Source organism: Esox lucius, chromosome 8 (assembly GCF_011004845.1).
Source record: "Esox lucius isolate fEsoLuc1 chromosome 8, fEsoLuc1.pri, whole genome shotgun sequence".
NCBI lineage: Eukaryota > Metazoa > Chordata > Actinopteri > Esociformes > Esocidae > Esox > Esox lucius.
The window spans coordinates 14,032,243-14,059,654 of record NC_047576.1 but is presented as its reverse complement, the minus strand read 5'-3'; the positions used below and the strand labels follow the sequence as shown (position 1 = coordinate 14,059,654).

The 27,412-nt window shown below is 44.9% G+C and overlaps 1 protein-coding gene across 3 annotated transcripts; it reads left to right on the top strand.

The window, feature by feature from the left end:
- Positions 1 to 224: 224 nt before the first annotated feature.
- Positions 225 to 26,086, top strand: rgl1 (ral guanine nucleotide dissociation stimulator-like 1). Of its 3 annotated transcripts, XM_010871784.4 has the most exons (18): positions 225 to 384; positions 1,921 to 2,397; positions 17,743 to 17,853; positions 19,031 to 19,239; positions 19,529 to 19,603; positions 20,615 to 20,808; positions 20,954 to 21,087; positions 21,192 to 21,511; positions 21,607 to 21,691; positions 22,617 to 22,706; positions 22,856 to 22,942; positions 23,140 to 23,172; positions 23,291 to 23,412; positions 23,827 to 23,916; positions 24,118 to 24,304; positions 24,479 to 24,721; positions 24,839 to 24,953; positions 25,070 to 26,086. In XM_010871784.4, the coding sequence occupies exons 2-18, from the start codon at positions 2,242 to 2,244 to the stop codon at positions 25,255 to 25,257; spliced, it is 2,439 nt and encodes an 812-aa protein (XP_010870086.2). In that variant the 5' UTR covers positions 225 to 384; positions 1,921 to 2,241; the 3' UTR covers positions 25,258 to 26,086. The 3 variants fall into 3 exon arrangements, with proteins under 3 accessions (XP_010870086.2, XP_010870088.2, XP_010870087.2); XM_010871786.4 differs by lacking the exons at positions 225 to 384; positions 1,921 to 2,397 and adding an exon at positions 12,120 to 12,543; XM_010871785.3 differs by lacking the exons at positions 225 to 384; positions 1,921 to 2,397 and adding an exon at positions 13,009 to 13,108.
- Positions 26,087 to 27,412: the final 1,326 nt, after the last annotated feature.

Sequence of the window (27,412 nt, the reverse complement as noted above, 5' to 3'; positions counted from 1 at the left end):
CCCCTTGCCACCCCAGTGGTTTTGCCAGTGCATGAGAGGCCAGTATAAAATTATGTAAACATGTATGCATTTTCTCTGGTAAGTTGATCTGCTCAAGAGTGTCTGCAAAATGAACAAAATGTGTCTGCATTATAACTACACCAGAAGACCTGTTCCTTGTAAGAAAACTAATAACTATGGTGTCATCTGTGGTCTTAAGTAGTAGACAAATGAACTGTTGGAGGGACAGTTGTTGGTGTAGTGTGATTAAAGACAGGCTGAGAGGAGCTTGTTTAGTAAATGAATTGAGGCAGACTGTACCGGATGCCTGGATGTTTCTACAGTGGCTGCTGATTCACCAGAGGACAGGATGGACGGCTGGAATTCATAGCTTTGGTCACAACTGTAAGCAACTTTTCTGTGTGCTATTAACTGTCCAATTTGGGAAGTGTGTGTGTATGGGTCTATGTGTATGCCAATGTGTGTGTGTGTGTGTGTGTGTGGGGGGGGGGGGGGGGGGGGGGGGGGGCAGTGCCTTGTTTTAGATAATCCTCCTCAGCAGTGATGGCGTTTTACCCTTGACTGACTCTCATCCCGGATGCACACGCTCACACTCACACATACACTCAAACACACACACCCACACTCATTCCCTACTATTCCTTTTCTCCAGCGTTATTCATTGATGGCTGTGTGAACCTTGCCTCAGTATCAAAGGGCATCATCTGCCATGTTAACATTGGTTAATGGGTCAGTAGATTCAGTAACTACTCTAAGAATCTCTACCATTCTTCATCTTGCTCTGTGTTGTGATTCCCACGGTGGCTTTGAACTGAGTTGTTTGAGGGGTGTATGTATGCTTTGCTGATGTAATTCTGAGCAGATGAAAATACTGGATGCTGAAGAAAAAAGGAAAGCCAACATCATCCTACTTTGGCCATGTCATAAGGCCCTTGCACCATTACTGACTGTTAAGGAAATAAGACATTGAAGTAGCACTTAATTTTGTTATTGTCATCAAGAAAAATAACAAGCTTTTTGACACCTGGTAGACCATCCATTAGTGGGACAACAGCCTAGTTGAGTCTAGAAAAAAGCTGCGTATTTAACAATGATGATGCCGATTTAAGCCGCTCAGTTGCTGAGCCCAGTTTACAGAGTGCATCCCTTTACCTGCTTTAATCATTTGAATCATATGCTGTTGTAGCTTTGTCTCTACAATCTCAAGTGTTTACATTTATAAACATTTACATACGCACAGGCATTGCAACTAGTTCAGCCACGGAACACGCCAGGACCAGGATGCAAACCACTGGCCGGTGACATTTCTACAGGCATGTATGTAGACTTACATTGGGCACATATGCGGACATTTCTATAACTTTTATTTAATAGTAATGAGCAAACAGAATCAACTTTGTTTCAAATTCTTTATAATTCTTGTAAACACAAAAAAGTACTTGATCTTTAGCTAAAGTTTCCCATCAAAATAATCTTGACAAACTTGTTTTCTGAAGAAAGACCTACGTGCCATAGGTAAATTATAGCTTTTTGTTGACATAAATCCGTGGAGGTAATTTGTCTCAAGACCATCCAACACAAATCTATTTGAATATTTGGGAAATTCTGACACACACCATCAAAAATCCCCCACCCCCCATGTTCCTGTTCTCTTCAGCTCTCTTTCCATCTCTGTTTCTACCACATTTTCGGTGATTAGATTATTGAGGGGCTGGGCATAACCTAAGCTCCTCCCCTCATGGCTGAGCTAGAGTGAGTGGGGGTGAGACGGTAGACTTTAATCGCTCATTTGGTCCAAGCTGGTAGGCTGAAGCCAAGCCCCACATGCACCGAGAGGGAAAAGGGAGGGAAGGATATTGTGTGTTTCAGTGAGGAGAAAGAGGAAGAGAAAAAACATATCACTGTCATTCACACTTCCAGACATACAGCCAAGTGATGACTCTAAGGCAGCAGAGAGGAGAATACTGACCACATACTGACCACATACTGACCACAGCCCTAATCAGCTACCACGCCTGGGAACAAAAGGACTGACCAGCCTACTGAACAACACTGGACACCTATAACAGAGAGCACAGCATCTAAGTACAGATCAACCAACTGGGGAACCCTGATCAACCAACTAGGGAACCAGAGAGGCGGAGATCGTGACGAGCCCTGAGCAGCACCTGCACCCTGCCTTCTAGTGTAGAGTATGACTTGGCAGGCCAGCCCACCCTGTCGCTGAGCCCCAGGGGCGCTATGATATCGCACTACCCCCTGGCCACCCTGCTGCCCTGGCCCACCGGCTCCTTCGGACACTGTCCCGACCTGGAGGCCTCCCTGCTGGATGGGGAGGGAGGGGTGGCCCTGCAGAGGTACCAGGCTCGATCACCAGAGAGCAGCCCCAGACACTGGGTGAGTCACCACCGAAAGGGTATTTTCTGTGTACCTGCGTATGTGTCCCTCCTTCAGCCTATCAGTCCTCCTGTTCATTAGCATCCTGCCTCCAACCAATTGTGTGTAATGTGAAGGAAACATTCAGGACACTTTCAGTCTCTTGAAATGCTGGGGTTCAGTAGTACACGGGCTGTTTCATAGAGATACGTGTTGGTCATTTTACAGCGTTACTAAAGTGAAACCTGTTAGCATGAAGATGGATCCACCTTCACAGGAAAGTGATGCCTTTAGCATGGGGATAGATCCACCTTCACAGGAAAGTGATGCCTCTAGCATGGGGATAGATCCACCTGCACAGGAAAGTGATGCCTTTAGCATGGGGATAGATCCACCTTCACAGGAAAGTGATGCCTTTAGCATGGGGATAGATCCACCTTCACAGGAAAGTGATGCCTTTAGCATGGGGATAGATCCGCATTCACAGGAAAGTGATGCCTTTAGCATGGGGATAGATCCGCCTTCACAGGAAAGTGATGCCTTTAGCATGGGGATAGATCCGCCTTCACCGAGAACAAGAATCACCTTTCTTTGCTAAGTTCACACATTTGACTTGGTGTAATGGTCTTGCTAGTGATAGTAGACAACATAGAGTTGACTAACAGACGATATGTAGATGTAGATCCACCTTAACTAGGAGGTGATCCCTATGGTTCTGCTGAGCTCTGTTTATTCCTAAAAGGTCTGCTACATAGTTGTAGTGATCCTCAGAAAAGAGAGGATGAGGGGGTGTTGATGAGCGGGAAGTGAAGCCTTGTCTCTAGTCCCTGTCAGCAGTTCTGTTCCGAAGTCACATGTAGCTAGTGTTGACCGTTAGTAACACACTGTCACCCACTGTGACCACTGCAGACCACTCCTGACCGCTCTTGACCGCTTCAGACCTGCTGAGTGGGCATTAGTCATATATTCAGGGAAAGTGCGTGAGGCAAGCTGGTTGCCTCCACCAACAAACAAGCAGTAGCTTGACCAGCCTGGAAGCTGGAGCATGAGCTGTGGTGGTGCGATTATTGTGGATGTTGTGTAAACCCATTATAAAAAGCCCTAAATCATTTTTTGTGACAATGTAATAGTTATACAGTATGTTCAGGAGTGTATACTTTATTTAGAGACAGTTTGTTTGGTCAGTAGAGTGTAGATTAGTAGCATCTCCTCGGTACACTATGGATGTGTCATGGTCTATGTTTGTGATGGTCCTCTCCTGCTTTCTTTGACATCCTGGCTGACTTCTCTTCCTGACTCACTGGACAGTTTCCTCCCTTTGTTCCCCGGATTGAGAGCCCATGCCCTCTCCTACTGCCCACCCCCTCATTCATACCGACATACTGTGTCTGTGCACATTCAAAATAAATGTTCATACAAACATATTCCATAAATAAATCCCACACGCCAAGATTTTGTATACATATGTACTGTTAAAAAAGGGAAAATATATTTGTAGTAGATTTACTCCCCCAAAAAACAAGCATATGCATTAGTGTATATCTGTGCATTGATATGCATGTTGATAAGCATATTTTCTAAGTCTCTCTAAGAGTCTCACTCTAAGAATAGAGGAATCTACTCAGTTTGTGTCATTAGGATTGAACTAATATTCTGGTTCAATTAATAGGCCTAAGTTTTTGCCGTGACACACCAAACAATGAACCTATGTGTGTTCCAGGCACTGTGGCTAGTGTTTAAGACCAACCTCACTGTGTTTCCCTTTATTATTTTCTCTCCAAATGTCCCAGGTACGTTTAGTATTCCTTCAACTTTAAGTTCTAATGCAGAATACAGTTACATAAACTTTATGCTTATTATGCGTGCGTACATTACTTGTCCAGTAGTGCTTTGGAACTGACGGTTCTTCTAACTATTTCTGCAGCATGCCATATATATGTCATCCTACCGCTCTTGTCTTTCTCTCTTATTATTTGGTCATGAAAGCAGGTTGGTCATAAAGTGAAGCAGAGATTGGACTAATCTGTGTTTTAGTGGCCTTGTTATGTGGGGCATTAGGTTCAAAGTGCATGTTAGATATAGCAACGTAACACTGAGGTGTCCGTCTTCCCTGGGCCCTTAGAGCCTCATAAAGAGGGACAGGCAGAGCTGCCCCCTGGAAGATCGGACTGTGTTCGCAGCCATTCTGCTGATGAAGCACACAGGTCAATAAACTAGAATGCAGCCAATGTTCAGCACAAGCCCATGTCTGGTAATAAACCCCGTTGGGCAATGCTTTAGTGGCTCATTGAAATAGCAGAAGCAATAGGAGACCACGAGAGGAAATCTACAATGATGATGGGGTTTCCACTGAAAAATAGAAACGCTGACCGTGCAGTTTCCCTTCCCGTATATAATTTTTTTGAGGACATTTTCATTTTAGTATGACGTCCAAAATGTTTCCTTTCTGGACAGCTTTTTTCTGTCTTGACCAGTAATGTGTCATTGTGAATGGAGGGCAATGGGTCTGTTATGGAGTGACTCATGATGCCTCAGAGAAGAAATTACATTCTGTGTCAAAACACTGCAATCCTACAAAGCTTCCACGGGTACACAGCAAGGAAGGAAACTGACAGTCAATTGTGTTTCTGTTTCGTCTCAAAAGAAATGAAAAATGGTGACTACTCCAGTCACGTAACACCATGCAATAGTGAGACTGTATTGTCCAAGATACCAAATAAATGAGTCTGCAGTCATTTCTTCAAGGTGCAGTTTCACTCCTCTGAATGTCTTTATTGGCATCCTGTTCATCTGAACCTTGATGGTGGGATCTGGCTGGCTGCTGCATGTTTGATGGTTAATGGGTTCATAGAGTACTTTGGGCAAGGCCATAATTACAATATATATTCAAATATACAAAAAATTTTCCCCCCAATATACTGATACATAAATGATAAAATACAAATGTGCAATGCTACAACAGGCAACCATGCATGGCCGTCCAAAAATAATCATTAGCAAATGTAAACATAATCATAACTAAACTAAACAATATGACCGTAACTAAACTTAACAATATTATTACCACTGGTTCTGGTTTTATGGTTTACTACCGTTCTGCATGCAATATTATTTATGATGTTGTAGGAACCACAACATGGTGATATCAGATTGATGGTTAAGAGTCTTATAAATATTTAAAATATTTTTGAATGTTTTACTTGGGGGGACCCCCAGCTGATTTGGTCACCCCCAATGTTGACTCCATGGCTATGGCCTTGACTTTGGGTCCTATCTGGAGCATGATGCTTGATGGTGTGAAGAGTCAATAGGCTTTTGTCCCCCTCTTGTCCACCCATGGCCACCACACATCACCCCAGATGGCCACGGAGGGCCAGATCACTCAACTGGACCAGAAACAAATCAGACCATACGAAAGTACAAAGCAATTTGGGACCCCCACTGGCGAACATGCTTCTAAGTGGTTTTGATACTACAGCAGCTGTTTTGACATGTGTCTGGGAGACGGAGGGGCGGTTTCTGATATGCTAACTTACAGTATTTACAAACTAATGAACAATTGCACACACAACCAGACACGCTGAGGGGAAGCTAGACCGAACCCCCCCTAAAACCCCAGGCCCTGACAGTTAGTCCAGGAAGACTGAGGTAAACAATACGACCCCCTCCCTCCCCCACGCATTACCCCTGATCCTGGTCATGTGGCCCAGCTTACTGCATGTTCTGCTTGAGCAGGCCAAGGGTGGGTGTGTGTGTGTGTGTGTGTGCGTGTTAGGAAGGCTGGAGGCAGGCGGTGATGTCCAAGTGGGCAGAGGGGTCAGCTCCACACGGTTATTGGTACAAGTGGTCAGCGCCAACGCAGTCTGACACCTCAGTGTCTCTGGTCAGATCCATCTCAAAACCCTTACAAGGTTTTACATTTCAGCCCTGTTTAATAGAATGGTTTCTGTTTGGAGCCCTCACTGGTTGTGTGTGTGTGTGTGTGTGTCTAAGCAGGAGCCATGAGAGACAGATGGTTGTAGCTCTGACTGTAACAGGAGACCAGACCAGGGCTTCTGAATTAGGACTTAAAGGCAGGGGGCCATGGGTGAGGATACAGGTCGATTGGGGATACCCTTAGCCTCAATAACGGCTGGTAGACACGGTGGCTGAATGAGTCATCACAAAACGCAGGAAAACTGAGGATTATCCTTGTTTTGGTACAGAGGGCAGCTCAAGCACATTGACCCTAGATGAACACTGTGGAACACTGTATCAGCTTGTAATATTACCTCTTGGAACGCTTTGGATTTAAACTGCCTTCAGGGTGAGATTTAGGAGAAGCTTTTGCAGGGGGGAACTGACCAAATCATGCAGGAGCCATGTCATCTTACACTTCTCTGAGGCCACTCTTGGACCAATTTTTATTAGCCATGGTGAAACATTGTTTGAGTTCCCCAAAACATCTACACTCTTTGAAAAAGTAGAAACCTCTGTTTTTTTTTTGGTTGATGCCCATCAGGGAACCCTTGTTGGTGCAGGGTAGAACCATTAGCAGATGATTCTACATAGCACCCTTTTTGTTGAATCCTTTTTTAATCCTTGTCTTCTCAAAATGTATTTGTTAACCCTTATTTTATCTGGTAAGTATGGGTTAACTGCCAACCTGGGAGGGTTAACTGCAAACCTGGGAGGGTTAACTGCCAACCTGGGAGGGTTAACTGCCAACCTGGGTGGGTTAACTGCCTTGCTCAGAGACGGAACAACAGATTTTTGTTAAAAAACCTTTGTTAAAATTCTTCATATCAGTTCTTAGTAGAACCACATTCTTCCACAAATATCCCTTTTGTTAACCCTTTTTTTTTAAGGCCCAGCCCAGTGGTGATCTGGAGTGAGTGGAGCAGCTCTGAGTGTGGGGTTTACTGGCAGTAGTGATGAGGTCATTAATCTGGAGCCGGTTGTATGCATCACTGTCCTGCTGAGGCCACTGCTAGGACCTAACTGGGAACAATAGATTGGAGACCAGGCTGAGATGGGAGGCAGAGACAGAAGACATGAGGACAGACCAAGAGAGAGAGAAAGGGTTAAGAAAAAAGATACCGGGCGAGAAACATACATTACAGGAAAGAGGGAAAACAAGAGATGATCATGGAAACATGAAGGAGGGGGAGAAGGGAATAACAAGAGAGTAAAGGAGCATAAGGGAGTAAGAGGAGGAGGAGCTGAGGAGAGGAGGAAAGGGTAAAACATGCATACCTTTCATACAGAATTTGTGGTATTTTCCAGATTTTTTTTTAATGCAACGTGATATTCAATTTGTCCACTGATGTGCAGAAAATGTGGGTATACATGCAAGAAAGTGATAAATTAGACACTGGTTAAAATGGGTTAATTTAATAAACCAATAATTGTTATAGGAAACATACCACAAAACCTATGCGAAAGCAGTACAAACAGAGGGCACAGAAGTTCTGCAAGCTAGTGTGCACTAACCCAGTGGCCTTGATCTTGGGCCCTTGACCAAGGAGCAAGACACTGAACATTTTGATTGCTCAGGTTTTATGGCCCTATAGAGGATCATATCCTATCCAGTAATGACTGGAGCTAAACCAGGTCATAACCCACCCAGTATTGACTCGAGCAAAACCAGGTCATAACCCACCCAGTATTGACTGGAGCTAAACCAGGTCATAACCCACCCAGTATTGACTGGAGCTAAACCAGGTCATAACCCACCCAGTATTGACTGGAGCTAAACCAGGTCATAACCCACCCAGTATTGACTGGAGCAAAACCAGGTCATAACCCACCCAGTATTGACTGGAGCTAAACCAGGTCATAACCCACCCAGTATTGACTGGAGCTAAACCAGGTCATAACCCACCCAGTATTGACTGGAGCTAAACCAGGTCATAACCCACCCAGTATTGACTGGAGCTAAACCAGGTCATAACCCACCCAGTATTGACTGGAGCTAAACCAGGTCATAACCCACCCAGTATTGACTGGATCTAAACCAGGTCATAACCCACACAGTATTGACTGGAGCTAAACCAGGTCATAACCCACCCAGTATTGACTGGATCTAAACCAGGTCATAACCCACACAGTATTGACTGGAGCTATAACAGGTCACAACCCACCCAGTATAGACTGTAGCTGTAATAGATCACAACCCACCCAGGATTGACTGGAGCTATAACAGGTCATAACCCACCAACCCAAGAAATTTTACCAGAAATGTTACATACAGTACACTGCCCCCGTGTGGAGAGAATAGTTGAAAACAAACAAACAAATAGACACAAATACATACACAAATAAAAGCATGCATCCACTTACGTGCGTACATACACACACATAGTGTAATTCACATCAGACACAATGTTGTCACAATAGTGACAGTACAAGTGGGAGTAGAGACTTCTAGAAAGTGTCCTGTCCCTGTTTCTCTGAAACAGACTGTTAGACATTGGATGCTGACAGGCCTTTCCTATTAGTAATGAATTTTATGCAATGATCCAATGACTGAGTTTCCACTGGAGTCTTAGGTTGTATCTCCTGCCAATGCTTTAGTATTGAGAACAAATCTTTGTTTTCTCATGTCAAAACTAAATGAAGGAACACTGTGCTATTCTTTCCATGCATCCTGATGTTCAAAATATAATAATGATTCCTAAGTCCTTCTGCATTCCTCTAGTGACTGTTATTATTTTGACCTTTTCTTTTAACTTTCTATGAGCTCCTGAGTGCTTGGAACTCTATGTCACACACCCACACAGTGACGCAACACACACACACACCCACACAGTTGGACTTCTTTGGGACCAAAATGTATTTCCATAAGATTTCCTATTTTCTCTAACCCCTTACTTTAACCCCAATAATCTAAACCAAGCCCTAAACCTAATTTGAACCCTAAACCTAACTTTAACCCCAAGCCTAAAAAAATCATATATGAAGTGAGGATAGTCAAAACATCCTCAGTCAAATTAATTTACCATGGGTTGCTATATTTATGAGGACATCTGGCACTTACAAGTATAGTAATACACACATGCATTCAGTTTCAAGCACCCCCATGCACAAATGGTGAAAACAATCTCGCCTAACATTCAAGTGCTTTATATTTAAAACCACCAAATAAGATATACATTAAATATAAATTGTATTGAAAGTTGCTGTATTTGCTGCTCTTGACCTCTGACACAGAGCAGTATCTCACCACAGTCAGAATGTATATGTTGCCTTGACTTCTAAACACCAGAGCTGAACCACATGAGCAGCTGCTATCAGAATACCTTGTCAACCACGGCCTGCTCCATGTATGGGTAAAATGAGTAGCTCACTTCCAGGACAATATCTGATGTATTTGGTACACTGGAGAACACAGCATCACCAACATCATCCTCAAATGTGCATGTCTATAACTGTAATTAGGCCAGTTCCACGCTGCTGTTAGCTGCGTCCGTTTGAAAACTGCGAAGCGTTGTCCTCAGTGTAGGAAGAGATGTTCCATCGTGGCTCAACCCGTTCCCAGACACTACCACCTAAATGTGTGGATGGTCTGATTCAACAGGCCTTAATCAGCTAATAAGAAACTAGAGGAAATTCTCTGCACACAGGTATTGGCTTAGTAGGCTTGAATCACAGTCATCTTCCATGACACCTTTCCACATTCAAGCAGCAGTCCGTAGAAGTAACATTGTTGTGCAACAGCTAAATGTGCAGCCAAGTCGACCTGTCTCCATTCTGCCCTGATTAGGGGTTAGAGTCAGCTGCAGTTTCATTAAAGCTTGGTTACTGTTACCAAATAATTTTAGTAAAGGTAGCTAACTGGCGTATTAAAGGAATATTGCATTTAGTTGTTTGCTGCATGCTACCAGCTTGTTGGATTGTCTTTTGTAGTGACTAGCTCAGGCTACACTGGATGTCATTTCATTTACATGATCACAAAGTCCATTTAGAGCTATTCCTTGCAAGTGTCGTGATCGGCTCATTATCTTTCCCACAGGAAGGTACGGTCATTCCCATTGTAGCCAACTTTGAGTTGTCACTGTGCCAGGCTCATCTACACTCTGCACAATAGTAGAGAGGTGAGGTCACATCATGGGACACAGAAGACTTTACGACCACACAGGGGTCTGACAGAACGACATCAGAGACCGTCCTCTAGTCACTACAGTTTTGTCAACCCCTGTGGAGAGGGATCCCTGTGGTGCTGTTGGTCTCTGAGTGAGGGTGCTGCTACAGTCACGTCCCCTTCTTAGACTTGGATGGCTCATCTGTCCTCTTCTCTCTGTGTTTTGTGTCAGCAGCGCAGCCAGCCCCGGCAGGCCTGTCAGGTACATGAGGAGAGTACTGGAGTTGAGAGGCTGCAGGCAGGAAGTGGGATATTTCCTGGAATGTCGCTTTTTCCCAATGTGGTGCAATAACAGCACTGTGCTCCTCCTGTTTTTCTCCCACTCCATGCTGCAGCTCCCTGTCCAGTTTTTGTTGTAGGGAGTGTTCATCTAGGGTCAGTGTGCTTCCAGGAAGTGAGGATGGGGAGAGAAACAAGGGTCACTCAGAGGGAAAGCTTGGACGTGGGTGTTCAGGGGTCGAGACAGGGGAAGAGCCAACCCCTCTGTGTAGGCCCCTAGTCTGCGCTGCGGTACTTAATATCTCAGATCTCAGGAAGAACAGCCCCCCCTTTTTCTGCCCCCCCCCCCCCAACCAACCAGACAAACAAATCTCCTTTTCCACTGAGACTTGCTCTGGACCATAAGATGATTTGGAGCAGCAGTAGGATTTGTACAGTAAATCAACCAGATAGTTGTCTTTATTTATCACCGCCAAGCTGCTGAAGCAGTACAGACAGTCTCTTATTTCATCTGAACACATTAGCGCCGAGCTGTGTCCATTGCACCATAGATCTTAGCCCTCTCTCTCTCTCTTTCTCTCTCTCCCTGCATCCCAAAGCAACTCCTTGTGAAATGGGAGATATGCGCTCATCAGAGCAGTTGATCTGAGCCGTGCCTGTCACATTTGTCACAAGTGTTGTCCTGACAGAAGGATGACATCACTCCCCTCTGAGACCAGTGCAACGGTGCAGCCGAGAGCCAGGGGTCGTGACCTTTCCCAGTGCCTGTCCATGCTTCCCAGACTCCTGGAGGCTGATGTGGATGGTGGGGCAGCCTGGGAACTGGCCGGCAGCCAGGCTACGCAGGGCTTCTCTGGACCCCTGGCCCGCCAGGCAGGCAGCCGATGGCCCCTGGGCTGGCCTGCAGTCACCCTGGATGGGGATGTAAGGAGCAGTGACGCCATGGCTAGCATGTATGTATGTGGCCATTGGCTGACACTGTGTATGACTGTTTGTGATGAGGTGCGTGACGCTGTGCGTGACACGGGACATGGGCTTCCTGGCCACAGACAGAGACCCCTCATAGAGCATCCATTGTCAACTGGCAGCCTAGTCCTACTGGTAAATTGCTGTGGGCTTTTTGTGACTAAAGTTTGAGACATACGCATCATCCCAACTGCTTCATGAAAACCATCCAAATGTTTGACTACTTGCTCATTTCCATCTTTCTATTGACTCCCACAAAGTGATTGGCTAAGTATGTGTACAAACCTCACACAGAGAAAGAGTTGTTGATTATTGTCATTCACATACCCTATTAACATAGACAATACAAGCTACTGTAGTGACTAACTGCAGTTCCAGCCTCCTCTGCATTGTCTCGGGGAACTAACATGGCTCAAGCTGTAAACATAGGCAAAATATTCTACCAAATTTCCAAAATCTCGATGGAAGCTGAATTATTATGTTCTGTTTACATGTTCTGCTAATATTCATCAGATTTTATTAGATTGAAAACGAAGAAGCGAAAGAAAGGGTAAAGAGGAGGGGTGGTAGGACCGCGAGTGCAGTAGGCGGGACTCAGGCATTCAACAGCGGGACGCAGGAAAAGTTGAGATTGAAAGGGAGTACGAAGGTTTGAGAGAGGGGGGCGACACAGACAAGAGAGCGGTGACTGGTTGTGTGTGAAGTAGAAAAGAATAGATTTTACAGAGCTGGACCGTGCCGTATGTAACGTTAGATGCTGAAAACCTTTCTTGCCTTGGTGGACTTTTACTGCGTTCTGATGCTGTCCCCGGATCACAAGAGAAGCGCTGACCATGAGATTCGCCTGGAAAGCTAAGATGGTAAAAAGTTCCTCTGTTTTTCGAGTTTCAGTCTGTTGTTTATTTTGCGGTTTCGGAGTCAGCTTTTAGAGCGGCTGAAGAGGGAGGGGGTAGGACTTGGGAAACTAGCGGATAAAGGAAAGGAGGGTCACTGCGGGGGATACATTAGAACGTTTAGTTTTAATCTTTTTCTCTCACTCCTGGTTCTCTTTGTGTAGTTCAAAAATTCAAGGCAATCGCTTGCGGGTAAAACGCGTTGGCTACCGACACATGGATGTCCTGGAATTCAAACACTTGCGGAATACGATACCGTTATTTTTTCTCTATAGAAACGAACAACGCTTGTCTCTCTAAGCCTATAGTGAAATCGGGGGACAATTGCCATGTCCTGGAGGGGATCTTTATGGTTCCCAGCTGCGCCTGAAGCATTTTGAGCACAAAGCCAACTACAGATCATCCCAAAGACGTGACAACGTTGTTGTCATTTTTAATGTGTTGAGTTCTCTTGGAACTGATAAAACAAATGCTGCATCAAGTTGTCACTGGGGTTTTGGATGGAAGTACTCATATTTACTTGATCAAATTGGTTAGTAAACAAGCCGTCTTTTGTTTATCCTTGGGGTTATTTATTATGCCATGTAATGAAGACTGAAACATTCATTCCTATATTCACAATCCTAATTTATCTCACATGTAGGTTAGACAAGACATTGCTGTGCTGGGTCTAGATGCTACCGTGTCAGAATACCTTGTTTCATCTCTCTTTTTGCAACTCCCGCTTGGGACCATTGGTATACCATAAGCCCCAGCTTGGTCCATAAAGCGGGCAGGCCTTTAAACCCCAGTCTGAAAAACATTTCTGCCTGGCACAAAGAGCATGCTCTATGCAGAGACTGTGGACTCAGCAGGCCAGAGAGCAGAAAGACCTCTTGCTATTGTTTTGGTGTGGACTGGATTACATATTGCCAATTCCATAGTAACAGATGCTGAGACTCAGATTTTCACTTTAAAAAGTATGCCAGGAAAAAGCAGATGTTTTAAGAGAGATTTGGTGTCTGTTTTTATATACTATGAAAATATTTTACCAGAAATGGAAGCTATTGCTTAGTATTCCTTCATTTTGGGATGGAAAATGGTTCAGAATGATTATGGCTTCATTTAAAGGGGCAGTCTAGCTATTTACATTTTTGTACCTATAAATGAAGAAAATAACTTGTAAATGCATAATGCCTAATGAGCTTCTTTTTGTAGGCCACCCAAGTTGAACACACACCATCAAAGCCTGGTTGTAACTATCATTTTAATGTCACAGATGGTCTGTCCTTGCATCCATAGCTTTGTCTATGAATTTCAGAGTGGCTACATTTCTCTAGCCCCATCCAAAAGTATTTTTCATAAACAAGGGCAGAGGGCATTTGGTATTGTTTCAACCACTAATTTTCACTTAAAAAAAAAAAGCATCTCTGTAGACTCTTACATCCAATTCAGACCAAGCCTCAACACTGGTCATTTCATCGTACCCTGATGTACATGCAGTCTTTTATGTATGAATGGTATGCCAAGGGAAATGCGGCCAGATCGCTCTACTTGCTGTGTCCTCAAGGTCTTAGTGCAAGAAGCTCACTTGGGTAACACAATCGCAGAGTTTCACAGCCTAGCTTGTTGACATTCCTGGATGGAGAAAGTAGGAACTCAACATTTTTAGCTGTATGGACATGTTGTTTACCATACGTTGTTCTTGTTTTCTTCCAAAAAGCATAGTTAACACCAAAGTATATACTAATAAATGCTATACTCAAGCTCACAATTTCTATAGGTTGTTATAATAATTCACCTTATTAGCAAGCCACAAATGTTAGCCACCACTATGATCCTGTCACTATATAAGCAGAGTTGATCAATGCACTGGCACAATTCCATAACAATAACGTTACATATTCATTGTTTGCATTCAAAAAGCGCTTCCACAAAAGTTAACTCAAAACTGAAAAATTACATGCTTCATAAATACCCAGAACAGAAGTAACTAGCGAGTCATTAAGACTTGACAGCATTGGTGTCTTAAATGGGCTGTTAACAAGTTAACAATCTAAACTTATCAGTAGGAATTAGAAGGTGAACTGCTCGTACTAGAACAAATATTATGTTCTGTTGTCTCCATCTCCACCAGTGGCTGATTCGCTTCAAGAAAGTTAGCAAAATTAAGCCAATGGGGCTCTAAATGTGAAATTAATGATTTCTGCATTGGCTTAAGCCGATCCGTTTTCCCCATTCTGGTTAGTAAATTAATAATGAATAGCAAACAGCATAATAATACTTCATATTAGCAAGCCAACAAATGTTACGTCCCTGTTAAGGTGATAACTTCTCAAAATTCCATTCTGTCGCAATGCCTGTATAAAACATGCATGCTGCAAACATTGGCATAAACATTTCTATGTGTAAGTGGTGACCATTTGAACATTACCAAATTATTTTAACAACATTCCTGCAATTCTCATCTTAAAGGGATATTAGCCTTCCTTTGACACCAAATTTGAACTGCTTATATCAATTCTAATTTCTGGTCCTCATGGGTTCCATGGAAATGCACGTAACTCCCTGAGTAAAGCATTTTTCTCTGATGAAGTCAGGGAGGCGCCCTGTACAAGACACGGATGGTAAATCCAGACCTGCTGGCCCATTTATCGCCTACACTCTGTTACACTGTCTGTTCCCACCAGAGCCCAGTGCCACCAAACACTGTTTATCAGTGCTGACTGTGATTGTTTGGGGTGGGTTCCGTGCCTGGCCCTCTCCTTTGTTATTGTTAGAACCCAAACATCTACCCACAACACACCCGGGCTATGCGCCATTGGCCTTCAGAGCTGGCCATTGAGCCTGTTAACGGCCAGCTGTGACCTTTGACTTTAGCTGCCACTTTTCCATTGTCCTGCTGTTACGGCAGCAGAGGAGAGCGTGGACTTGGCTGAGGTTGGATTGTCCTCTAAACGGCTCCTCTTTGTGGGATTAAAATAAGATGTGGTCGCCATCACACTGCCTTTGGATCTGTTGGCAGCCTTCCTCCCTGACTGGGCAGATTTCAGAATTTTAGAAAGTGAACTGCTGTTCTGTGACTGTGTGCTCTGCATAGCTGACAGGCAGTGTGGTCGCCAATATGGATTCAGAGCCAGAGAGTAGAGACTACATTGTGAGGAGCAGCAAAAGTATGTCTGTGTGTGTGTGGAGCAGTCAGAGGATGTTTGTGTGTGTGGAGCAGACAGAGGATGTTTGTGTGTGTGGAGCAGACAGAGGATGTTTGTGTGTGTGTGTGTGAAGCAGACAGAGGATGTTTGTGTGTGTGTGTGTGAAGCAGACAGAGGATGTGTGTGTGTGTGTGTGTGTGTGTGTGTGTGTGTGTGAAGCAGACAGAGGATGTGTGTGTGTGTGGAGCAGACAGAGGATGTGTGTGTGTGTGTGTGTGTGTGTGTGGAGCAGTCAGAGGATGTGTGTGTGTGTGTGTGTGTGAAGCAGACAGAGGATGTGTGTGTGTGTGTGTGTGTGTGTGAGTGAAGCAGACAGAGGATGTGTGTGTGTGTGTGTGAAGCAGACAGAGGATGTGTGTGTGTGTGTGGAGCAGTCAGAGGATGTGTGTGTGTGTGTGTGTGGAGCAGTCAGAGGATGTGTGTGTGTGTGTGTGTGTGTGTGGGTGGGTGGAGCAGTCAGAGGATGTGTGTGTGGGTGGGTGGAGCAGTCAGAGGATGTGTGTGTGTATGTGGAGCAGTCAGAGGATGTGTGTGTGTGTGTGTGTGTGTGGAGCAGTCAGAGGATGTGTGTGTGTGTGTGTGGAGCAGTCAGAGGATGTGTGTGTGTATGTGTGGAGCAGTCAGAGGATGTGTGTGTGTGTGTGTGTGTGTGTGTGGAGCAGTCAGAGGATGTGTGTGTGGAGCAGTCAGAGGATGTGTGTGTGGAGCAGTCAGATGATGTGTGTGTGTGTGTGGAGCAGTCAGATGATGTGTGTGTGTGTGTGGAGTAGTCAGATGATGTGTGTGTGTGTGTGGAGCAGTCAGATGATGTGTGTGTGTGTGTGTGTGTGTGTGGAGCAGTCAGATGATGTGTGTGTGTGTGTGTGTGTGTGTGTGTGTGTGTGGAGCAGTCAGATGATGTGTGTGTGTGTGTGTGTGTGTGGAGCAGTCAGATGATGTGTGTGTGTGTGTGTGTGTGTGTGTGTGTGGAGCAGTCAGATGATGTGTGTGTGTGTGTGTGTGTGTGTGGAGCAGTCAGAGGGTGTGGGTGTGTGTGTGTGTGTGTGTGTGTGTGTGTGTGGAGCAGTCAGAGGATGTGTGTGTGTGTGTGTGTGTGTGTGGAGCAGTCAGAGGATGTGTGTGTGGAGCAGTCAGAGGATGTGTGTGTGGAGCAGTCAGAGGATGTGTGTGTGTGTGTGTGTGTGGAGCAGTCAGAGGATGTGTGTGTGTGTGTGGAGCAGTCAGATGCTGTGTGTGTGTGTGTGTGGAGCAGTCAGATGCTGTGTGTGTGTGTGTGGAGCAGTCAGAGGATGTGTGTGTGTGTGTGTGTGTGTGGAGCAGTCAGAGGATGTGTGTGTGTGTGTGTGTGTGTGTGGAGCAGTCAGAGGATGTGTGTGTGTGTGTGGAGCAGTCAGAGGGTGTGTGTGTGTGTGTGTGTGTGTGTGTGGAGCAGTCAGTGGGTGTGTGTGTGTGTGTGGAGCAGACAGTATGTTTGTGTGCGTGTGGAGCAGACAGAAGATGATTGTGTGTGTGGAGCAGACAGAAGATGATTGTGTGTGTGGAGCAGACAGAAGATGTTTGTGTGTGTGTGGAGCAGACAGTATGTTTGTGTGTGTGTGGAGCAGACAGAGCCAGTGTGCCAGTGTATGTTAAGTAGACCATATCTATGTCCACCAGCTCCAGGAGTGAGTTTCCAGGTTGATCAAGTCTCAGCCAGCCAGACAGGCAGGGGTTCTTCAGCTCCAGTTCTCCTGTGCTCCAGTGGCCCTCTCCAGTTCTGAACTGATCTCCATTGTCTCACTATCTCTGTGTCATTGAGTCATAACAAAAGTACTCCTCCTGCGATTCTTGACACTCTTAATATATATATATATATATTATTATTATTATAATTTTTTTTTTTTTTTACTGTGACGCATTTAGCTTAAGTTTGTTTAGCTTGGTGGTGGTCCTGTGGTCAAGTGGATGTTTTATGTGTGTTATGTCCGGTCCACAGAGCTCTGTGCAGGACTGGGGGGAGGAAGTGGAGGAGGGGGCTATATACAACGTGACACTGAAGAGGGTCCAGATTCAGCAGGCCGCCAACAAGGGAGCAAGATGGCTGGGGGTGAGTGGACTACTGCTCTTTTACAACACATTGATTTAATGCCACCAATGTCACTTAAGAACTTGTGAGAAACCTTGTTATGTACAAATCCTAACCTCTCTCAAGGCATTATCCATAGACCGATTTCAAGTGGTTATGGGGGAATTGATGACCAACCCTGGCTGAATGTGGAAACTTTATACAGATTGTATTATTGGGGAGTTTTATCTATATAGTTCTTTGTGGAAAGAGAGGTGTCTCAGTTATTCCATGCATGAGGCATGGCAGCTAAGATGTACAGCCATATCAATTTGCAATAACATGCTGTCTCACTGCATTATTTTATTTATTCTTTTACACATTTAGATTTTACCATTTTTGCAGACAGTTTCACAAGTAGCCTACTCAACTGTTTAGCTAAATCACATGATTTCCCGATTTGCCGGGTTCCAACTTACCCCCACAGATCTAATTCTTCTTTAACTCCTTGTTGCATCCTATAAATCTAAAGCATATTGGACCGGATCTATAACATTGCCACATGCCAAGGCGTATGAGTACTACATTAAACAGGCCCTGACTGGGAATTCTCTATGAATATGTTGACTAGTAAGCCCGAGAAAGCAAGACACTGTCTATTCTGTTGGTCATCTTTCTGTGGAGGAGGTAGTAATCCCCTCATTTGTTTAGTGGGAAAGCACGATAACGTAATCTGTGAGCCACACTGGGGCTTTGTATACCGTTGCGACACTGACCATCGAGTACCATGTGAGAAAAAGCAATGCACATGCGGATACAGTGTGAGTACGCGTAGTGTATGAGGATGGTACTCGGCAGTCCGTACGTTTCCAGTGATTATATGTTGGCTTGAGACCAGTGCTGACAGAGTAGAGAGCTAGTGTGTGGTGTTTTCTGCCGTCCTCTTTGCCCCCCTCTTTGAGCCAGAGGACAGGGTGGAGGAGGGGCGCTCCCCTCCGTGATTAGAAGCAGATTGGAGAGTTTCCTGTTGTGTGCTTACAGCGCCAAGGTCTCTCTCACTCCGTTCCCTGTCCCCTTATTCTCCCAGCAGACACAATACATTGGTCTGCTTAAAAGTTATATCAGGTGAATTTGGCTTAACACCTCTTTGTTTGTGCCTGTATCCACCCTCTGTTCTCATCTTAATATCCCAGAGTTTTTCCGTCTTGTTCCATTGCAGGCGGAGGGGGACCGGCTGCCCCCAGGCCACACGGTGAGCCAGCTGGAAACCTGTAAGATCCGAAGTATCCGGGCAGGAACGCTGGAGCGGCTAGTGGAGACCCTTCTAACTGCCTATGGCGACAACGACCTCACCTACACTAGCATCTTCCTGTCCACATACCGTGCTTTTGCCAGCACGCAGACCGTGCTTTCACTGCTGCTAGACAGGTGTGTGTGTCTCTGAACTGGGGGGCTGGCTGTACTCTCATGACATTGGTGGGCTGCTGTGTGTGCAGGCTCTTGTCCTTTAGCACCTGAACAATGTGCAGGGCCGGCCCCTCCACTGAAGTCCATTAGGCAAATGTCAAGGTCCCAACAGCTCCAGAAGCATGGTTGAAGAACACTACTGCTCTACATGGAGAAGCTCTACAAGCTGAGAAGATGGTTATTAATCTCACTGCTTTTGCAGGTTGACTGTAGATAAATGGTTTTGAAGTGTTTTCTCTTGGACGTTCAGGTATGGAATTCCAGAAGATGGTGACGGACAGACAGAGCAATGTAGACCCTCTGATTCCAAAGGAGCAGTTCGAACGTAAGATTTCCTTGCTTACTCATTAGTTTCTTAATAATAATCAAAATCCTGTTTTCTTTTTCACATGCATAGGTCAGTGATGTGACCTGTCCATGTGTGTTTTCAAGGCATTTCTCATATAGTTAAAACATTTATAAAAACTAAATTATATGACTCAACTGTCCACTCTATCAAGTTATAGGAGTATTTATTATGAGTCATAGAAATGTAATTCAGACTAAAATCAAATAAGAATTGTGAAAACCCCCAGACGTGTACAAGGTACAAAGTAAAAGTACTCTGCTGGTTTGAGCTGTGTTCACAGGGTGAGGGAAGTTTCTAAATAAGACCTAAATTAACTCCCTTTACCTGGTCATTTCATCTTTTTTTTTATGCAAACAGTGATTTTGCTGCCTAGTTTATTTTTAGATGAATGCACTAAGTGTATGTTGCTTTGGTTAAGAATGTTGACTAAAATATAAAAGAGAGTTGAATCCTACTGTATGATGTACTGTCTGTACAAATGTAAAAAAATAAAATGTTTCCAACACTAATCATGTCATTGACCAATAGCAGCTATAAAATGCGCTGGCTCCCGCAGCAATACAGTACCTTAGTCAATAAACGATAATGAGGACCTAGAAATAATTGCAAACTGTATTTATGAATGGAAGTGGGGAGTGATGTGGTCACCAGAGTGATATATGGTAGATATTAGAACCACATCACTGATTGTGTCTTAGTGTGTCTGTCTGACATCTTTCCATGTGGATTTAAGCAGAGTTGTGTGTAACTGTGTAGCTCCCCAGTCTGCCCTGCTGTCTGGATTTTCCATTCATGTCATTTAGCAGTCACTTATCTCCTGAGCAACTTACAGAAGTGAGGGTATATATTTTCCCTGTTTTTCCTACTAGTCACCCATGGGAATCAAGCACAGGTCCTTGGCGTTAGCAGCACCATTTGAGTAAGTGTAAGCCTGCCCCCAGCAGTCCTTCCTAACTATCTATACACCTCCCCAACCTCCTTTCTCAGTGCCCTAACCTCCATCCTGCGAGCCTGGCTGGATCAGTGTCCTGAGGACTTCCAGGAGCCTCCATCCTACCCCTGCCTTCACAGGGTGTTGGCCTATCTACAGAGGGCCCTGCCTGGATCAGAGCCCGTTCGCAGAGCACAAAGTCTACTGGAGCAGCTGCAGGACAAGGCCAGTCTGGATGTAGACTCAGATGGTGGGTGGACAGTCTGAGATATCTGGTTAATTAATACTCTGTCCTCTTTTTGTTTTTCGGCTCCGTGTTTCCCTCTCTCTTTGTCTCGCCTTCATTTCTCTCACTTTCTGTCCATCATTAATCTGAAGATTACTCATACCTGTAGGTTTGGCTGGTGGTTTTCACGGCAACAGCTGCTTCTGCCTGGGTGAGGATGAGGAAGTGGAGGTTGAGATCCAGGAAGACTTCCTGTCATTTGATGCAGATTTAGTGGCGGAGCAGCTGACTTATATGGATTCGGTAAGAGAGCCGCTGAGAGAGGCTACATGTGGGTTGGGAGAGGTTCGGGGGGGGCACATTGGAGGACCAATGTTGTAATGCTAACAGCGTCATTGTTTCTCCAGCTGTTGTTCCAGAAGGTGGTTCCTCATCACTGTCTGGGCTCCATCTGGTCCCAGAGGGATAAGAAACAGAACAGGCACAGTGCCCCCACCGTCCGCGCCACCATCACCCAGTTCAACGCCGTGGCGGCGTGTGTGGTCAGCACCATACTGCAACAACGGCAGATCCGCCCGCACCTCCGGGCACGGATCATCCAGCGCTGGATAGACATCGCTCAGGAGTGTCGCATACGTAAGAACTTCTCATCGCTGCGAGCCATCGTGTCCGCACTGCAATCCAACCCTCTCTACAGACTGAAGAAGGCCTGGTCCTGTGTCCACAAGTCAGTCTTTAGCTACCTGCATGTGTTCAGATTGATTCAAATCATAGGGTGGATCCCCGATTGAGTTCTGACATCTCTCACTGACATTTCCTCAGAGACAGCATGACTACGTTTGATGAGCTGTCGGGCATCTTCTCAGATCACAACAACTACCTGACCAGCCGGGAGCTGCTAATGAGGGTGAGACTGAGTCACGAACGAGCTGTTGCATCTTGTTTAAATCTTAGCTTAAAAAGACAAACTTTGTGCACGGTTCCTTCAGAAGATCCTTCATCATCCCTTCGATCTCCGGTTTGGGAAAATGTTGGCTTCCCATAGACTGAAATGTTTGCTTACATTAAATGCAATTTTAAACAACTGCAGTAATTCTAGAGAAACAGGGATCTCTAGAAGCTGAGGCAGCAAGTGAGGTAGGATTTACTGTGCCAGTGAAATAACTGTCTGAGCAGGGAACAGTATGTGATGTATGGCAATGGGTGTGCCAGTCTGAGCTCATTCTAATATTTCTCCCTACCCCCACTAATCCATGATAGTCACGCGAGGTGGTGTTCAATTTATTAAATTCTGAGATATTTAATCAGGAAAAATATTATGGGTTTTTGTTTTCCAAATGTGACAAATGTTTTTGGTCACTATTTTATCTGCGAAATAAGATGACTAAGCATACTCCTTAGTGATTAAGGACATGCTTATATGTTCGTTTGATGTGGCAAATCTTTAAATCCACTTTGTATGGTCATCTCAAAAATGGAGTTGCCATCTCAAAACATAAATCCATTCCTTTGAACTGTTCAGGGTTTTCATGGTTATCACCCAAATGCAGTTCTATGTATTCCATACAAATGCTGGTCTGCTCATAATGTTTGTGCCTCAACCTTTGCCCGAAGAAAAGCTCTGTACTGGAAGCTCAGAACTGAGGATGATGACCTAGGATTAGCCCAACTTAATTATCTGCATGTTCAAAATGTTGTTATAAAACGTTGTGCTTTTAACCTTAGGTCCAAAAAAACGAAAAACATTACAATACTATGTGAAGGTTTGATACTGTCTTAGGGGTGGACTGATTGATCATCATGACAGTCATTATCTGGTCTTTTCACTGCAGGAGGGAACCTCTAAATTTGCCAATCTGGAAGGCTGTGCAAAAGAGCACCAGAAACGCACTCACAAACGACTACAGCTGCAGAAGGAAATGGTGAGAGATGGAGGAGGCTGCAAGCCACAGGCAGAATGAGTTTGAAGGCCCTGTTTGCTTCTCTTTCAGCAAGTCAAAGGGAGAAAAGCCTGGCCGTGCCAGCTGATGTATTGGCAAGGTACTAACCACTCATCTGTCTGTACCCCCAGGGTGCCATGCAGGGAACGATACCTTACCTGGGCACGTTCCTGACAGACCTGACCATGCTGGATACTGCTCTGCCAGACCTAGTGGAGGTAAGCCCAGCTGTCGTCATACCATCCAATTCGATTTGGTTGGAAGACTTCTCTTGTGTGTAACATGACCGCTGTTTGCAGCTAGAGCAGGAGTGTCAATGAGTCTTCATTTGTTTTGAGGGTTTTGGAGTAATCCAGCCAACACAGTGTCAGGTGACACTTCAGTATTTCACTGTTTTTCCTTGTGTCCTCTGCAGGATGGCCTCATCAACTTTGAGAAGAGGCGAAGGGTGAGTGGCGTCTTCAACCTGTCTAACCCACTAGTTCGGTGATTAGGAAAAGGAATTCCTGTTAGTCCAGTCAGTTGACGCTACCATGACTTCTATCTCTGACTATTCTCTCGTACAGGAGTTTGAGGTGATTGCCCAGATTAAGCTGCTGCAGTCTGCATGTAACAGCTACTGTCTGAGTGCTGACGCGTCCTTCCTGCGCTGGTTTAAGAGCCAACCCCAGCACAGCGAAGAGGAGAGGTACAGACGTAATAAATCACTATTTACATCAGCTTTATCAATTCTGATTCCAAGTGGCTTTATTGACATGGCAAGCATTTGATTTCATTTAATGTAAATGTAAATAATTATTTTAAATATAGTTAAATAAAAAATCTGAAAACACTCCAGTATGGAGCTGAGGTCAAGCAGCAACACTCCTGGCTTCATGCACACATGGCTCCCCACCAGAGACCTGAGTTTAATACTGGTTTACACCCTTCGTTTCTGTCTCCGTCTCACTTGTCTCCATATGATTACTATTGTCAATAAAAGAATAAAAATACATATAAGGAAAGTGAGTCTCATTTGCTCTATCTGTTGGATTGTTAAACTCATCAATCAAGTGGTCTGTGAGCATCGGTGTCATAATTCTTCTCTGTTTGCCTTCTGCAGCTATGCTATTTCCTGTGAGATTGAAGCCCTGGCAGATGGCAGTCCCATCTTGCCAAAACCTCGCAAAAGCATGGTGAAGAGACTTAGCCAGTAAGTACTCACTGGGGAAACTGAAGCATGATGTCCTGTGCTTGACTAATTCATATAGTCAATATTGTATAGAATTTGACTACGATCAGATTGAGAATACACTTTGAAGGAATGTTTTATGTTTTTAAAGGGAAAATAACATATACATTTAAATGGTTAAAACATCATTTTTCTTAGCCTGCTAATTTCCTCTGTCACCAGACTTTTCTTGGGAGTAGATTCTTCAGCAGCCAGTTCCCCAGTGAGGGAAACCCATCTGTCTCCCCCTACTGGCAGTTCAGGGGAGAGCATGGACTCAGTCAGTGTGTCTTCCAGTGATTCCGGTCCCTCAGACAGCGAGGGCCTGGGTTTAACACCAATACACAACTCTGACACTCAGCAGAACAAAGTAAGGCATTTAGACACTTCATTAACCTTGTTCAGCCTTTGACTGTTGTGGTATTTAGTTGCTAGTGGTTTTCAACCAACCCAAATTTAGTTTCTTCATTATTTTCTGTATTACATTCATTTATACTGTGTGCCGGTTGGTATGATATCTGTATGGTTACACCTCTTTCTCCAGTTGTCGGAATCATCCTCCTGCACGTCCCTCCACTCCATGGATACCACGTCGTCCTCCGCCAGCGTTCCAGTGACCCCAGCATCTCCCTCCCTGCCTGGCCTGGCCTGCATGCACCGTCGCTCAGGCTCCCTTACGCCCATGTCCCCCTCCTCACCCCCTGCCTACAACACCCAGGCCCGGGACGCCTGCATCATCAGAGTCAGCCTGGAGCAGGGCAACGGCAACCTCTACAAGAGCATCCTGGTAGGTCTGGGCGGGATGGCGGTACTGTGACTCCGACAATTATGACCTACGTTTTGAAGTCATTATAAAGGAGCCTGGAAAGCGATCGATTGGTTAACGGGGGTGTTTCCTTCACAGCTGACGAGTCAGGATAAGACCCCGGCTGTGATTTCCAGAGCTGTGGCCAAACACAACCTGAACAGTGAGCCTGCAGAAGGATATGAGCTAGTACAGGTCATCTCTGACGAGAGAGGTACACACATTCGAACTCTCGCACATTACCATAGCCTTTATAGCATTTTGTGTGTAATTACCCCGATTTGGGATAATTTGGTAAACATATCTTGTAAAATCTACTTCCTTTTCCAGAGCTGGTGATTCCAGACAATGCCAACGTGTTTTACGCCATGAACACCTCCGCTAATTACGACTTCCTGCTCCGAGTGCGAGGCACAGCTGGGCGGCCGGTCCAGCTAAGGAGTCGTTGCGCCTCCACGCTCCCCCGTGCCCAGCAGCGCTCCAGTCTATCCCTGCGCCTCAGCAAGGTCACACTGTGATCCCATGGAGAGACTGGAGAGGCTTACGGGGGGGGGATAATGAACTCTGAATTCCCTATCACCCCCCCCCCCCCCATATGGACTATTATGGATTTTAGTGGGACTGCTGTGCCAACGTTGCCATATAGATTACTGTGGCAGAGAGAGACAGTTTTCTCCATAACCTGCCTCTCTGTCCGCATGAAGAGGTTTTGCACACACAGGAGGCGTGACTCCTGCCCTCCATCAGTATTCTGCTTTTTTAGCAACTCCTTTTTTTCTTCCTGTGATGCCTGTATGTGTATTTCCCATTCAGAGGGAGATGGGAGCCTGTGATTGACACGACTGCGATTGACAGGAGCTATGTCATTGTCCCTTTTGCTTTCCCGACGCTTCCCAGGGTGCACTGTGTGCGCCGATGGACTGCGCCTCTCATATTGGGAGCTGTGTGACGAATGCCGGTCTGGGGGTGTTCTGATAGGCTCCTGCTTGGTTTTAACAAGTTCTCTCCTGTTGATATTGCCGAGGTCACTGTGTGAGGCCTGGATTTGGCTGCCTGCTGCGCCAGTTAGCAGAGATGTCCTAATAGTGATGCACTTGTTTCTGGGTGGATGATGTCATCAGGGGAGGAGTCTAAATGAGCGGTTTACTTGTCGTAGTCATCTGCTCCACTTTTAATCTCCACACAAAATGGAGTTCAATAGTTTTTCATTGATTTGTGTTGTTTATTTTTTTTTTACAGGGCCAAAAAATAAATCCTCGAAGAGGGCGACCGAGGGTGTTTATATGATATGTAAATTCCAATGACGTCCCAAAAATAAATAAATGGCCAGTGCCGGACTTGCTGTGATCCATTTGGAATCTTGATGGACTCTCCTACTCTTTATGCTCATTGTTTGCACATTACACTGATGAGTATTGGGGCTTATTCAGGAGGCGGCAGGCTTAGAGGGAAATGCACTTTGCAGAACAGACTACCATTCAAACAATAACCAGTTTACTGCTCTTAAATTACTTTTTCCACCTCTAACTTTCTGAACGCTGTACATCCCTCTGTACCAAGTCTCACCCAATCACTCAGTCCCAATAGTTGGTCACAAATAATAAGATGAATGTACCCACTAACCCACACTCTGACACTAATAAAAACTCCGGTGTTCAGACGTCTTCACACACATCCACTAAAATGCATCCGACCAGCATTAATGCCACCGCCCCACCTAATTCCCTTATCACACAGATGTGGAATGTTAACAGCATAGAAAAAGTGCCATTATTAATGAACTCCTTTTAAATCAGCCCCTTTTTTACCACTTGTTAGCACTGATACCAGTTATAGGATAGCTGGCAAATCAGGAATGTATTAATGGCAAAGTAACAACTACGGTGGGGACACAGTTGGGGTTTTGCCAGTGTCTCCATTAGAGCTTTCAAATCTATATAGAGCTGCCTGTGATCGCACAAAGCCACATCCCTTGGACACGTATAACGAGCTATATACAGAATGACACTTTGAAAATGTAATGTAGCAGCCAAATGAATGTGTAGTAATTGCTAGTGCGACAGCAGCATCCACCATAGCCTAATGAGCTTCACAGCCATGTTACAGCAGTTCCATCTATGATGCTGCAAAAACAATTTTAAACACTATATAGATGCTGGCTACACCTAATCTCATTGAATTGGGCCCCACATCTTAAATTGCGCTTAATTAAAAAAAAATGTTTTGGGGGGTTAAAATAGTGCCATTTTGGTCTTGGTATGAATAGTGCCTTATACAGCTACCTTTCACAGCTATTTGAGTTATTAGACTCTTGCTTTAAAACATGATCTAATACCAACTTTCTGATAATCTCACTGGTTGTCCTAAATGATGGGCAAGATGTTGTAGTGTTAATGATTGTTTCTCTCCGTCTTGATTCTCGTCCAGCACTCATGCATTTTTTCTCAAGAACTCAGGCTTGCATTCAGTGAAACCTGCATTGCATTTTGTCAGTGTCTTAATTTACAATATTCATCACATCACACTTCTAATTCTGAAAAGGGAAAACACTGACTCTGTAGTAGAGGAGTTGTAGGTTTTTATGCAGTACTTAAGACTGATCTGTTAATTTGAATGTTGGAAGAATAGCAACTGCATGAACACTGATGATTGGATTGAGCCAGCCCTCTGTTC